The sequence below is a fragment of the Dunckerocampus dactyliophorus genome, chromosome 1 (assembly GCF_027744805.1).
Source record: "Dunckerocampus dactyliophorus isolate RoL2022-P2 chromosome 1, RoL_Ddac_1.1, whole genome shotgun sequence".
NCBI classification, from domain to species: Eukaryota; Metazoa; Chordata; class Actinopteri; order Syngnathiformes; family Syngnathidae; genus Dunckerocampus; species Dunckerocampus dactyliophorus.
This window is the reverse complement of record NC_072819.1, coordinates 3,330,441-3,344,908: the sequence shown is the minus strand read 5'-3', so window position 1 is coordinate 3,344,908 and position 14,468 is coordinate 3,330,441. Positions and strand designations below refer to the sequence as shown.

Genomic DNA, 14,468 nt, shown 5'->3' with positions numbered 1-14,468 from the left:
TTTGACTGCAAGTGTTTTTCTTTTCTTTTTGTCCTCCTTTTGAATAATCAGAGCAACGCCATTGAGGTCAAACGTTTGTTTGCACAGTTTAGTTTGCACAGTGCCATATCCATCAACGAGAAGGGCGTCAAAAGCGGGAATTTCACATTGAAAAACAACACGGTAAACATACAAGCTTTGACAGATGAAAATTCATAATAAAAAAATCCAGATAAAATATTGTATTTTATTTTTCTGTTAAATCTCTTTTCAGTGCCAATACAACCTTTTTTTTTTTTTTCAAAGCCAAAACTTAATGGCGGTGTTCTGACTTTACCATCATAACCAAACCTCTGTTTTCGTATGCCCGACTTTTCGTATGATTCGGTTTGCGACGGACATTTTTAACAAAATCTTGTCCCATTTGTTACCCAGTTTTGTCCCAATTTTGTTACCTGTCCCGTTTTTGTCCGTTTGCCCGTGGAATCATTCCAGGGGGTCCAGGGGTGTTCAAAGTACGGCCCGGGCGACATCTGTGGCACACCAACGTTCTAAAAATACCATTCAACACAAAAAAAACAACAACAAACGACAACAGCAAAAATGGACAAAACAGCTGTAATTTTACAACAAAAAAGTCAAAATATTAAGCAAAAAAGTTGATACTTTTACAAGAATAAACTCATAATATTATGAAGAAAAATAATGTCATTTTAGTAGCATATAGTTGAAATATTAAAGAAAAAAGATTTTTAGAAAGTCTAAATATTACAAAAAAACAGACAAAAAAACTGAAATATTGAGTCATTTTTTAAATATAAGTTGGGGAAAAAGTTGTAATATTATGGCAGTAAGGTCATAATATTATGAGAAGAATATTTACAAGAAGAAAGTCAAAATTTTAAATAAATAAAAAAAGAAAGAAACAGCAGAAATAACAGCTTTAATTTTCCGAGAATAAAGTCAAAATATGAAGAGGAAAAAGTTGTATTCTAACAAGAAAAAAGCCACAGTTTTACAAGAATAAACTTGCAATATTATGAGAAAAAACAATGTCATTTTAGAAGCATAGAGTTGACATATTTAAAAAAATATGTATGTATTATTTTTAAAAAAGTTAAGTAAGTTAGTAAGTTAGTAATATTAAGACAATCAAACAAAATACAGTCGTAATTTTTGGAAAATTAGGATGTGGAAAAAGTTACAATATTATGAGAATAAAGTGTAAATACCGTGGCAATAAAGTTGAAATATTACAAGAAGAACTTTTGCAAAAACAAAGTTGAAATTGTTGGAAAAAACAACAACAGCAGAAATGTGATAAACATTAAGACAAAAAAGTAGTATTTTAAAGAGAAAAAAAAGTCACAGTTTTTTTCAATAATAAACTGGTGGGAAAAATAATGTCATTTTAGGAGCATAGAGTTGAGATATTAAAGAAAAATGTTTACTTTTTTTTAAAGTCACAAAATTATGAGATACAAAACAAAACAAAGTTGTAATTTTATAGAATTGGAATTTTATAATATTATGGGAATAGAGTCAAAATGTTACGAAAAGCAAATATACAGGAAGTTGAAAAATTTGGGGGAAAAAAACTGCAAAAAAAAAAAAAGGGTACGAGGTCGGATTCAAACATTAGCAGTACGAGGCCAGTCCGATTCAAACATGAGCGGTACGAGGCCAGTCCGATTCAAACATGAGCGGTACGAGGTCAGATTCAAACATGAGCGGTACAAGTTGGATTCAAACATGAGCGGTACCAAGTCAGTCCAGTTCAAACATGAGCGGTACAAGGTTTGATTCAAACATGAGCAGTACAAGTTCGATTCAAACATGAGCGGTACGAGTTGGATTCAAACATGAGCGGTACCAGGTTAGATTCAAACATGAGCGGTATGAGGCCAGTCCGATTCAAACATGAGCGGTACGAGGTCAGATTCAAACATGAGCGGTACAAGTTGGATTCAAACATGAGCGGTACCAAGTCAGTCCAGTTCAAACATGAGCGGTACAAGGTTTGATTCAAACATGAGCAGTACAAGTTCGATTCAAACATGAGCGGTACGAGTTGGATTCAAACATGAGCGGTACCAGGTTAGATTCAAACATGAGCGGTATGAGGCCAGTCCGATTCAAACATGAGCGGTACGAGGTCAGATTCAAACATGAGCGGTACAAGTTGGATTCAAACATGAGCGGTACCAAGTCAGTCCAGTTCAAACATGAGCGGTACAAGGTTTGATTCAAACATGAGCAGTACAAGTTCGATTCAAACATGAGCGGTACGAGTTGGATTCAAACATGAGCGGTACCAGGTTAGATTCAAACATGAGCGGTATGAGGCCAGTCCGATTCAAACATGAGTGGTACGAGGTCAGATTCAAACATGAGCAGTACGAGGCCAGTCCGATTCAAACATGAGCGGTACGAGGTCAGTCCAATTCAAACATGAACGGCATGAGGTCGGAATCAAACGTGAGTGGTACAAGTTGGATTCAAACATGAGCGCTACATGGTCGGAATCAAACATGAGCGGTACGAGATCGGAATCAAACAAGAGTGGTACGAGGTCAGTCCGATTCAAACATGAGTGATACGAACATTGCTACGTTTGTGTGTCAGATTCAAACATGACAGGTGCAAGTTGGATTCAAACATGAGCGGTAAAAGGTTGGATTCAAACGTCATCAAGTTGATCAATGTTGTTGCTATTGACGTCTCCACCATCATCCTCATTTGTAGCGATAGATCTTGATGGAATGATTCATGCTGTCCGACATGACCATGTGGCCATCAGGGAGCAGCGCGAGACCTCTCGGGCTGTTCAGATGATCAGTCACCAGTGGCCAGCCCGCACCCTTGGACGAGTAGAGGAGAACCCGATGGCGCTGCTTTCCCCAGTCTGCCACCAGAACATCCCCGTCGCTGTCGATACAAAGGCCCCAAGGGCAGGAAAGGACAGGCCCAAGACCAGAACAGACCCCAAGTATACGGATTGTGGTCCATCCAGGCTCCAGGACCCGAATACATGGCACACGGCCCGACTCGCTGCCCCTTTCTGACACGGCCATGAGACCAGTGATGAGACAGGCTGCCACCATGTAGGGCCGGTGGTAACCGGTCACCACTGTCCGCTCTAACCTGGCCCCGGTTTTGGGGTCCAGCTTCAGGGCAGTTAATGTGCCACGTTTGATGTCAGCGATCAAGAACTCGTCTTGACGGGTCAGAGTCACACCCCTGGGAGCATCCAGCTCCTCATTGGTGGCACCACTCATCATGCCTCCAAATGTTTGCAGGAGGCGTCCATGGCGACTAAATACCAACACTGCTCGTTCGGCAGCGCAGGTCAAGGCAATGAGGCCCTTTGAGTTCACAGCCACGTCAAAGTAGTTGCAGATACGGGACGATCTCTCCGTTCCTGAGGGAGAAACCTGCTGCACAACATTCTTCTGGGCGTCGGTCACCTGAATGCGTGCATTTCCACAATCCACCACAAACAGCTGCCCGTTAACAGTTGCATGTAGACCGCTCGGCAGGTTGAAATCAGTGCGACCTGATCCTTGTTTCCCAAACTGTTTAACCAGATAAGCCGTGTCAAGCGCAGTTGAACCTCCTTCTTCATGCTTGAATGCTGCCACATCTTTCTCTTTCTTGCCAGTCTTGTATTGCTGCCATTCATCCTCTCCAACGGCTGGCATGGACAGAGATTTGCTCCCGTAGTTTAAATCAAAATCATGTGGAACAGAAATATGGGGTCTTGAATATTGCTGAGCCGTGCATGTAACGTTACTGTGTGGTTCCGGCTCTGCACCAAGTCCTCGACCTTGCTCAAGAAGTGAAGGTTCGGATGCCAGTAGCATTCTGTTGACTTTCCTGATGGCTCCACAGTCACCCTTGTCACCATGGACAATCGAGCATGCGCTACCAGAAAGCTTGGCCGAGGACAGCGAGTGCTTCTGCTTGAGGGATCCATCAACATCCTCGGGATACGTGTGAGATGAATCCTCACTGTTTGCTGGGGAGGTGGGGCTTCCACTGTCCTTTGATGACTCATTTGAGTTATTTCTCTTTGATTGGGCTTGGTGAGAAAAGGAATGGCCTCCCATGGAATGAGATCTAGAACCAGGCCTGCAAGGTGACTCGTCGCGCCTTGCATCATTTTTTGTATCACTTTTTTCTGGAGGGCAAGATTGTTCTTCACATGGAACCAGGTCTTGGGCCTTTTGCTTTTTCTTTCCCTTAAGTGTGAATCGCTTCTTGGTTACACACCATCTGCCCTCCAATCCGTCATCTTCAGATTCTCCTTGGCTAGAGATTGCTGGAATAGTGAGGAAAAGGTCTTGACTGTGGACGTCTGAACACACTGACTCTGCTTCCTCCTCCTGAGAGGACTCTGATACTCTACAATGTCTTAGGGCGGGGGACCTTGGCGATCCAAACCCATCCTCATTCTCTGGAGGACTCGACACACGTAGTTTGCGGACAATTTGAATGTTCCCACTCTTGGTCTTGGTGCTCTCCTCTGGACTCTGCCTTTGCCCTCTGACTGCTTGAGGCTCTTTACGGATCTCGATAGGGGTGATGTTTGAAAATGTTGACTCTCCTGCGTGCAAAGCGCACTTCTGTCCTTGGACACCACAGACACCAATGGGATAAGTCATACCTTGCTCGTGAACAGTTACTTGCCCCAAGTTTAACGTTTTAGACTTGCTGTTTGGTAGGAAGCTGACTCTTTTCAGCGTAAGACAGATTTCCCAAGGTTTTGTAACCTCCTCTAAACCTCTTTGCAGCTGATGCAGCTTCTCGGAACCCCTAGCCATGCTGTCCCATCTCTGTATCTGCTCCTTCAGTCGACCCATTTTTTGGAGTTGCCTGTCGACAAGGGATTGAACGACTCTCACAGCCGCAGCGTTCTCCCTTCTCACCCGACTCAGGATCTGCTGGGCTTCTCTGTGGTCCCGCTCAACTTTCTCAAGAAGGCGGAGCTCTTCCTTTTGTGCATCAATGACTGCGCTGTCCAACTCCCGGTTCACCTCATCCGCCTCCGCCTGCTGCCGCTCCCTGAGACTTTGCAGTTCTCGCTCTCCTCGGTCGATGCAGGAAACGGCCTGTGTTACCCAGGGAGGTGGCAAAGCAAGAGACTGCAATGTCAGGATGGACTCCTTTGGGGCCAAAGATGGAGGTACTGTGGATCCAAGTTGTCTTTGTTGCGTTAATAGGGCGGAAAACCCAAGGAGGGGTCTCTTTTCTGAATGAGAGCGGAGCAACATTCTGGATGGTGGATGTAAAATCCTCTTTCAAATGGGATTTCTCATCGTCTTCTGTCTAGAAAGACACAAGAGAAAAATGAAACACCTTAGACAGTTGTAATAAAGAGTGCCACAGTGTGGACTAGAATCTAAACGAGGTCTTCTAGTGTTTCTCATGTGTACAATCACATGACACATAAACCCATCCAGGATCACGTGACTTCATTTTTTTCCCCCTAAAACTGGGACGCAGCATCGGCACTTTGTAACTTTATCCATGGCCTTCATCGCCTGCACAATATTCCCTTTCTCACAGGACTCATGAAACCACTGACCTGGTTCCCTGATTCTGCCCTCACCTGATTGTTATTCAGATCTCAACATATCCTGCTAAAAAGAGTCTATGGCCACTAAAATCATCTGAATTCTCACCTCACATGTGCCAAATCTACGTGAAAAGATACAATACCACAGACAACAACAGATTCGTCCAGTTCAAGGGTGTACAAGGTTTTCTCAGCGAGGGCCACAAGGACGTATCTTTGCCACTTTTGTCAAATATGCTAAGAAGTGATATATATTTCAAGAAAAAAGTGCATCTCAGCTGAAAAAACATTTTTCATTTCAAATATTTCAACTTTCTTCATGTTCTTCATATATTTCTTTTTCGTAATATTTTGATCTTATTATATTTTTTAATTTATTCCCAGTTAATTTTCCACCTATTTCAAGTTTTTGCTTGTAAATATTCTTCTCGTAATATCATGATTTTATTCCCACAATACGTTATTTTCCAAAAATGTAATTAAACTTTTTTTTTGTAACTTTTTTTTTGTTAATATTTTAAACTCTGTGCTACTAAAATGATATTATTTTTCTTCAAAATTGAATGTTATTCTCGTAAAATTGCGCCTTTTTCTCGTAATATTTGGACTTAATTCTATTTCAATTTTCTTCTTGTGCATTTTTTTCTTGTAATTTTGTCTTAATTTCCGTAACATTATGACTTCTTCCAAACTTCATTTTATGACAACTGACATGAAAAAAAATCTTTATGCTACCAAAATGACGCAGCGTTAATCTCTGAACATTACGACTTTTTTGTGTTAGATTACAACTTTTTTCGCTTAATATTCGGACTTAATTTTGGTAAAATTACAACATTTTTAAAAATATTTCTGCTTTTTTTTGCAGTTATTTCAACTTTTTTCTTGTAAATTTCATTTGCCAAACATTATGACTTTATCCCCATAATATTTTAACTTTGTCCCCAACCTTATTTTACAAAAATTATTATTTTTCATAACATTGTGACTTAAAAAGATAATGTTGTTTATCTTTAATAGTTCAATTTTATGCTACTAAAATTATTGATCTATTTATTTTTCTCATATTACAATGTGATTCTTGGAAAATTACGACTTTTTCTTGTTAGATTACAACTTCTTTCTCTCAATATTTTGACTTTATTTTTATAAATGACAGCATTTTTTTTTTGGGCAAATTTCTACTGTTTTTTTCACACTATTTCAACTTTTTTCTTGTAAATTTTTTTTGCCAAATATTATGACTTTATTCCCATAATATTTTAACTTTGTCCCCAACATTATTTTACAAAAATGATTAGTTTTGTTTGTTTTTCATAATATTATCACTTTAAAGATATCTTTTTTTTAATATTTCAACTTTATGTTACTAAAATGTATATTCCAATGTGGTTTTGGGGAAATTGCGACTTTTTCTTGTTAGGTTGCAACTTTTTTTCTCTCAATATTTTGACTTTATTTTTGGAAAATGTCTGTGTTTTTTTTTTATTTCTGCTGTTTTTTTCCCAACTATTACCACTTTTTTCTCGTAAATTTTCTTTGCCAAATATTATAACTTTATTCCCAGAATATTTTAAGTTTGTCCTCAACCTTATTTTCCCAAAATTTTAGATTTTTTGTATTTTGTTTGTTTGCCATAATATCATGACTTTAAAAGATAGTTTTTTTTATTCTTTAATAGTTAAATTTGATGCTACTAAAATGTCATTATTTTTTTCTCATAATATTATGATGAGATACTTGGAAAATTATGACTTTTTCTTGTTAAATGACAACTTTTTGCTCTTAATATTTGGACTTTATTCTCATACAGTTACATTTTTACAAAATCCCATTTTCTTCTCCTGTGAGCGTGAGAGTAAGAGTTTGGAGGCCATGTTTCCAGATGGGAGGTGATTGGTGAGCTTGCACAGACAACCTGACACCCCAGCCATTCATCCTTTGCCAAAGTCCTCCTGGGGCGTTGGGGGTGTGGGAGAGGAGTAATATGTGCACTGTGATACCCTCCATCCGTTATGTTGTCATCTTTTTTTTAAAAAAAAGACAACTTTATTGAGTTTTTTTGTTTCTCATAGTATTATTACATTTAAACATAACTTATTTTTTCTTTGATATTTCAATTCTATGCCATGAAAATGATATCATTTTTTCTCATAATATTGTGATGTTATTCTTGTAAAATTGTTCTGTAATAATAATTAGAAATACTATTACATGATATGATATTAATATTATATAATATTATTAGAATATTTTTCCTCATAATATTTTCATATTATTCTCGTAAAATTATGAGCATTTATTGTTTGATTACAACTTTTTTCTCTTAATTAACAGTTGACTTTATTCTTGTAACATGCCTGACAATTTTTCCATTTTTTTGCTGGTTTTCTTGTTGTATTATAGAACGTGCCACAGGCCAATTAAAAAAACATGCTATTTCCATTTTTCCTTGTAAATTTTCTTCTCGTGATTGTGACTTTATTCCCATAATATTTGGACTTTATGCTCGTAAAATTCCAACCAAATTTTTCAAAAAATTACAACTTTGTTGTTTTGTTTGTTTGCCATAATACAACTTAAAAAAACACAATTATTTTTCCTGACAATATTACGTCGTTATTCCTAATATTTTGACTTTTTCCTCATAAAATGACAGCATTTTTTCCATTTCTGCTGCTTTAAAAAAAATTAATCTATTTCTTTTTTCATCTATTTTTTTTCTTGTAATTATGATTTCATTCCCATAATATTTTGACTTTACTCTCAGAAAATTATGACTTTTTCCATCATCCAATTTTGGAAAAATTACAACTTTTTTCTCATAATCTTCCAACTTTAAAAAATATTAATATTTCAACTTTATGCTCCTAAAATAATATTATTTTTCCCCCGATTAGGATGTTATTCTTGTAAAATTATGACATTTTTCAGTGAAGTTGGCCCCCCCCCCCCCCACAAAACTCTGGTCAAATAGTCTAATTGGTTTGTGCTGCGTTTGTGCTGTTTCGTGCAAACAAAATGGACGTTTGTGCTGTTTTTGTTGTTTAGTTATTACAGTTTACTTTATGGGTCAACCAAAGTTCACACAGCCCCCATTTGCTCCAAATGAAACCATAATAGTCCCATTCGTTTGTGCTGCGTTTGCGCTGCTTTGTGCAGTTAAAATGAATGTTTGCGCTGCTTTGGTTTTTGCGATATTAATGATTTAAGTTTTGGGCTATTACATAATCAGCCCCCCCGACATGCTCAGAATGAAACCAAAATAGTCTCTTTTTTACCCCTCTTCGTTTGTGCTGTTTTGTGCAATTAAAATTAACGTTTGTGCTGTTTTTGTTTTTGAGTTATTGTTTATTTTATAGGACGACCAAGGTTCCGCCAGCCCCCCATTTGCTCCAAATGAAACCAAAATAGTCCCATTAGTTTGTTCTGTTTTGTGCGGTTGCTTTCGTTTTGCGATATTAACAATCTACAGTAAGTTTTGGGCTATGACATAATCAGCCCCCGACATGCTCAGAATGAAACCAAAATAGTCTCTTTTATTCCCCTCTTCGTTTGTGCTGTTTTGTGCAATTAAATGAACGTTTGTGCTGCTTCCGTTTTTGAGTTATTACAGTTCATTTTATAGGTCAACCAAAGTTCCCCCGGCCACCCATTTGTGCCAAAATACTCCCATTCGTTTGTGCTGTGTTTGTGCTGTTTTGTGCAGCTTTTTTCATTTTTGCGACGTTAACGATTTCAGTTTTGGGCTTTTACATAATCAGTCCCCCGACATGAACCCACAATAAAACAAAAATAGTCCCATTTTCCCCCCCTCTTCCTTTGTGCTGTTTTGTGCAATTAAAATGAACATGTAAGCTAATTTTCCCAAACTGGCCACCCTGCTTGACACATATTTCGTATCTATCCTGACCCACACTGCAATGATGAAGGGTATATTTCAGTCTTGTGTGGGCGTCACAAAGACACGCTGGTGAGCCGTGTGATGCTGCTCTCCGGTTACACGACATTAAAGTTGCATTAGTTGCTCGAGTGGCCAAGTTATTGAATAAAAATGCACGCACGCAACCACAAGCATGCAGGGAGAGGAGTAAGCCAACGAGCTTTTTGCAAGAATGAAACATTCCTTGATGAAATGGATAAAGACAAAGAGAGGACCTACCTGTACCTGCATGCAAGGTGCTCTGCAACTCGTCCTCCCACCTTCCTCTTCATCACTCACGCACTCTCCCCGCCCCCTCTCGTTTTTCATTGGCTATCATTGAAAAGAATACAGTGTTGTCAAACTTTTATTCTATTTGTGAAAATGCAATTAAGGTACATTTCTCTATGTTTTCAGCCTCAAGTCCATATTAGACCTGGTCCACTTTGAAAACCACTTGACCTAGACTTCTCAAATGTGGACTGGATTGATCAACAGACCCCAAAGGTTCACAAAAACAGTTTGTCAATTGAGAAACATTTATGCTATTTGTGAAAATGCAATAAAGGCACATTTATACGTTTTTTCAGCACCTTGGCCATAATAGACCCGGTCCTGTTCAAAAAACACTGGACCTAGACCAGGGGTCTCAAACTCAATTTTCCTGGGGGCCGCTGGACGTGGAGTCTTAGTGAGGCTGGGGTGCATCAAAAAGCATGCGTGCATGCTAGTGTGTGCGATCAACCGTTGCCAGTCAATTGCCTGACAGCAAAGGTAATGTCTTACTTACAATGTTTTCACACCGAGAAGTGTCACAAAAAAGTGACAATGAGTGGACAAACAGTCGCACTGTATATTTGGTTAACACCACCTTAAATGGAATCCTAGGATGGCGTATCGGAAGCTAACGTCAGCGTCTTGTGCGACCACTCAAAAGCAAGCGACTTCTTCCTGACTACGGAAAGTCATTTCAGACAAACTGAACGTAAATGCGCGCTTAAAAATGAGCTTTATAACACTAAAACCAACTTATTACAATTCCACCAAAGAGAGCCAATTTGAGAAGCATTACAATCATATGATGCTTAACGGGTACTTTGTAATTTTTAAGAAAAAGATACATTTTTAAACGCAAGCCTCGTCGCTCTGTGGAATGTTTCCGGTTCACCACGAGATGTGAGCAAAGACCACATTTGAAACAATTAACGCCGACATAAAGGTCAATACAATACAGTATTGATTGGAAACGACATTTAATGAAGAAACAAGGCAGCACTAACGAATGAAGCAAACCAACAATAAGAAAAACACTGTATTTAATTATTGAAAAATACCCCGCGACCCTAATTAGGATCAGTAGCATAGTAGATGGATGGATGGATGGATAGACAATAAAAAAAATATAAGAAAAGTAAAAATCTTAAAATTAATAACTAATTTAAACAAACAATTATTTTATTATTATAATTATTTGTTAAAATTAATAACATATGCATTTATTCCTTTGTGTCCAGCCATTAGGGGTACTGTGTATAATTGATGGAATGTCTCCCTCTCACCGCTAGATGTCAGCAAATACCACATTTAAGCCCCACATTAAGGTAAACATAATATTGATTGTAACAAACAAACAAACAATACATTTTTGAAACACTACAGACCAAAAAAAGAAAAAGTTTAATAGCAGAAAAACAAAAATCTACGTGGTGTCCATAAAGCCTAGATATAGATACACACATATACTACAGTAGTAGTAGCAATTAATTAATACAAAAATAAATAAGAAACAAAATAATTCATTATTTATAAATAATTACAATGGGAACAAATAATAAATAACAAATGAATATAATAATATTCAGCCAAATGAATAAAAAAATGTGTGTTGTATATTAATTAGTTTTAATTATTTATATATTAATTTATATTGTGTGATTGTGTTAAATTAAACCATTTTAATATTCTTATTTTCATTATTGAATAACATTTGCGTCCATACATTTGGGGCACCCTGTATAATTGAGGGAATGTCTTCCGGTCGCCGCTAGATGTCAGCAAATAGCACCTTTAAGCCCCGCATAGAGGTCGATAGAAAATTGATTGTAACTTGCAGTTCATCAACAAACAAGGCATTTTTTGCAGCGTTACTGGGTGAAGCAGAATCGTTCAATGGGAAGAATGATCAAGCACAATAATTCACGATGCACACAAGCACATTTATCTGCTTTTTTCCAGGCTTGAGCAGAGCGTGACAGGACAGCAGCAGCATAGCAGATTGAACAGCCAATTAAGCGATCACACATGCTTTATTTAGCAGCACGGCCACAATTCCCTTCCATGTTTTCATCCAATATTTCTCCCTGATTGGCGGAAGCAAGCTGTGTTGTCCCAGCTGCTTTCAACACACGGACACACACATTCATCTTTGCACCTCAAACACTCTCCTCTCTTTCACTTTCACTCCGCTGCACCTCAGGGGACACTTTTTGTTGGTTTGTTTTGTATTTGACATTCTTTTATTTGTCATCTTTTCATTTGATCGCCTGCTGATTCTTGTCATTTTTATGGTATGTGATTCATTTTATGCTTTATTCTCACAGGGAAACAAAAACGTAAAAATTAACCAGAAAAAGTAACCTCTCCACCACCGTGGGCAAGTCCAAAGAGCTGGCCTTAGTGACAAGAACGTAGACCTGCACAAGACTGCATTACGCAACCGGTCCATCAGCAAGCGTGTAGACCTGCACAAGACTGGAATAGGAAACAAGTCCACCAGCAACAATGTAGACCTGCACAAGACCGGGACGGGCTACAAGTCCACCACCGAGCGTGTAGACCTGCACAAGACCGGAATGGAGTACAAGTCCTCCAGCAATGATAGTGAGGTCCCCTTGTGGTCTGAGGCAGAGGAGGTCTTCCATGATAGAAAGCAGTGACGGATTCTTTCCATCTGCGGTGCTGCCAGCGCAAATGGAGAATGATGCGGGCCTAAGGTGGCGTGTGGTCTGGCCTTTGCTGTTTTTATGAGCATTATTATTATCATTATTATCATGATGATGATGATGTTTATTGTTAAAAGCGGCTCCGCTTCACTTGTGCCTTGAATGGAAGACGAGTGTAATTCAATGAGGCGGAGTCATAAAGAAAACAATAACTGCATGATATTTATCACTGTGATACATGACAGCCAGGCTAATGCCTTATTATTAGCATGCTAGCAAGCGGACCTGTTGCAAACAAACAATAAGAAGCAGTTAGCAAGGTTGCATCCAGAAGGTAATATGGGGTGATGAATATGCTAATGGTCTTCATCTCGGCTCCTGCTCTCCATTCCATTAATTCCTCTTCATGCCACTCCTCATTTTGCTACCCCGCGCGCCCACCTCGCCCCCGTTTCCCCGCTCACGCTGTCAGGCCGATGATATTAGACGAACAATCACAGAAACAAAACGAGCTGGAACAACCAAGATGGGAACAGATGGCACGTAATTGCCTGGCGGAGGAAGCCGGGGAGTCAATTTTTACCCGTCCCAGAGGAGTTGCACTCGCGGGGGTGGGTGGACGGGACGAGGAGGGGGAGGCCCGGGGTCCGGGGCGAGTGCAGGTGCGTTTGTTTTGATCAGATATGGCCTGGAGGAAGCACGTGAACAAGATTCATCACAAGCACATTAGGCGGAGTGCTTGAACAAAGCAGGCTGAGGCTTCAATCGGGACGTCGCTTCGCCTTCTAACCGCGCTCAGGATACGGCCCAAAACCTCTCAACTCAATTCTACCCCACCCGTACTATCTATACCCACCCAAGGAGCGCACCCATTCACCCTGGCATACCTATTCACGCTTCAAATTGATTTTAAATTCATAAATCATGCTGTTTCCTGCTTGAACGCTATCTATTATTTGCATATTTAAGCACATTTTACACCTTTTTGGGGGGGCCTAAATGAAGCATTTTCAAGCATTAAAATGTCAAAAGTAAAATGCAAATTGAAGGCATGCAGAAGACTCATTGAAATAGGTCATGTAGTATTCTACACTGGCCACTAGGTGTCACTAATGCTACATGAATGAACAACAGCTGGAAGTAGAAAAGGAACAACAACGTTGGTGATTCTTTATCAGGGGAGTCCTAATATAATTCAACAAGAAAACTTAAAGAACAACAGCAGGAAAATAAGAACATTTATCTTTAAAAAAATGTGTTTGTATTTTACGAGCGTAACATGTTTTTTTAAAAGTGGTAATATTATGAGGAACACGCAAAATAAGGAATAAAGTTGTAATTTTGGAAAATTAGGTTGCTGAAAAAGTTATTAATATTATGGGAACAGAAAAGATTGCAAGAAAAAAGTTGAAATAGTTTGAAAAAAACCCCAATCGAAATGGAGAAAAAACAGCTGTAATTTTACGAGAATAAAGTCAAAATATTAAGAAATCAAACGGGAAAAAAGTTGTAATTTTATGAGAATAAACACGGAATATGATGAGGAAAAATAACGTCATGTTAGTAGCATCGAGTTGAAATACTGACGAAAAAATATGTTGTCATTTTTGAGAAGAAGGACTAAAGAAGGAATAAAGAAGGAATAAAGTTATCATTTTTAGAAAATTAGGTTGGGGACAAAGCTGTACTATTATGAGAATAAAGTCATAATATAACAAGAAGAAAATGTACAAGAATAAAGTTGAAATAGTTTGAAAATTAAACAAAACAACAACGGCAGAAATGGAAAAAAATGGCTGCAGACTTAATTGATCCACAGGGGAAATTGCTTGGTTACAGTAGCTCACCGAAAAACTCTAAAATGCAGTGCCAGATGAATAAGATATAATAAAATAAAAGAATATATTTGCATATTTGCAAATAGCGTGTAAAAATATAAGTAAATACAAGTACATGTACACTTTATACTAGGGAGGGCAGACAGTACAGCGTAATAATGATCTTTTACAGACAGGTGGGGCTGTTGTAGAGCTGGATGGCGTGTGGA

General features: G+C 38.5%; 1 protein-coding gene across 1 annotated transcript; it reads right to left on the bottom strand.

Annotated features, from left to right (window-relative positions):
• Window positions 1–1,188: 1,188 nt before the first annotated feature.
• On the bottom strand, window positions 1,189–10,383 carry LOC129173517 (uncharacterized). The gene is made up of 3 exons (XM_054764558.1): window positions 10,270–10,383; window positions 9,720–9,812; window positions 1,189–5,307 (listed from the first exon to the last, which is right to left on the bottom strand). The coding sequence occupies exon 3, from the start codon at window positions 5,250–5,252 to the stop codon at window positions 2,715–2,717; it is 2,538 nt and encodes an 845-aa protein (XP_054620533.1). The 5' UTR covers window positions 5,253–5,307; window positions 9,720–9,812; window positions 10,270–10,383; the 3' UTR covers window positions 1,189–2,714.
• Window positions 10,384–14,468: the final 4,085 nt, after the last annotated feature.

What these genes read in the sequence shown, in the direction of transcription:
- LOC129173517 (XM_054764558.1), bottom strand. Translation starts at nt 5,252, where the DNA reads ATGTTGCTCCGCTCTCATTCAGAAAAGAGACCCCTCCTTGGGTTTTCC.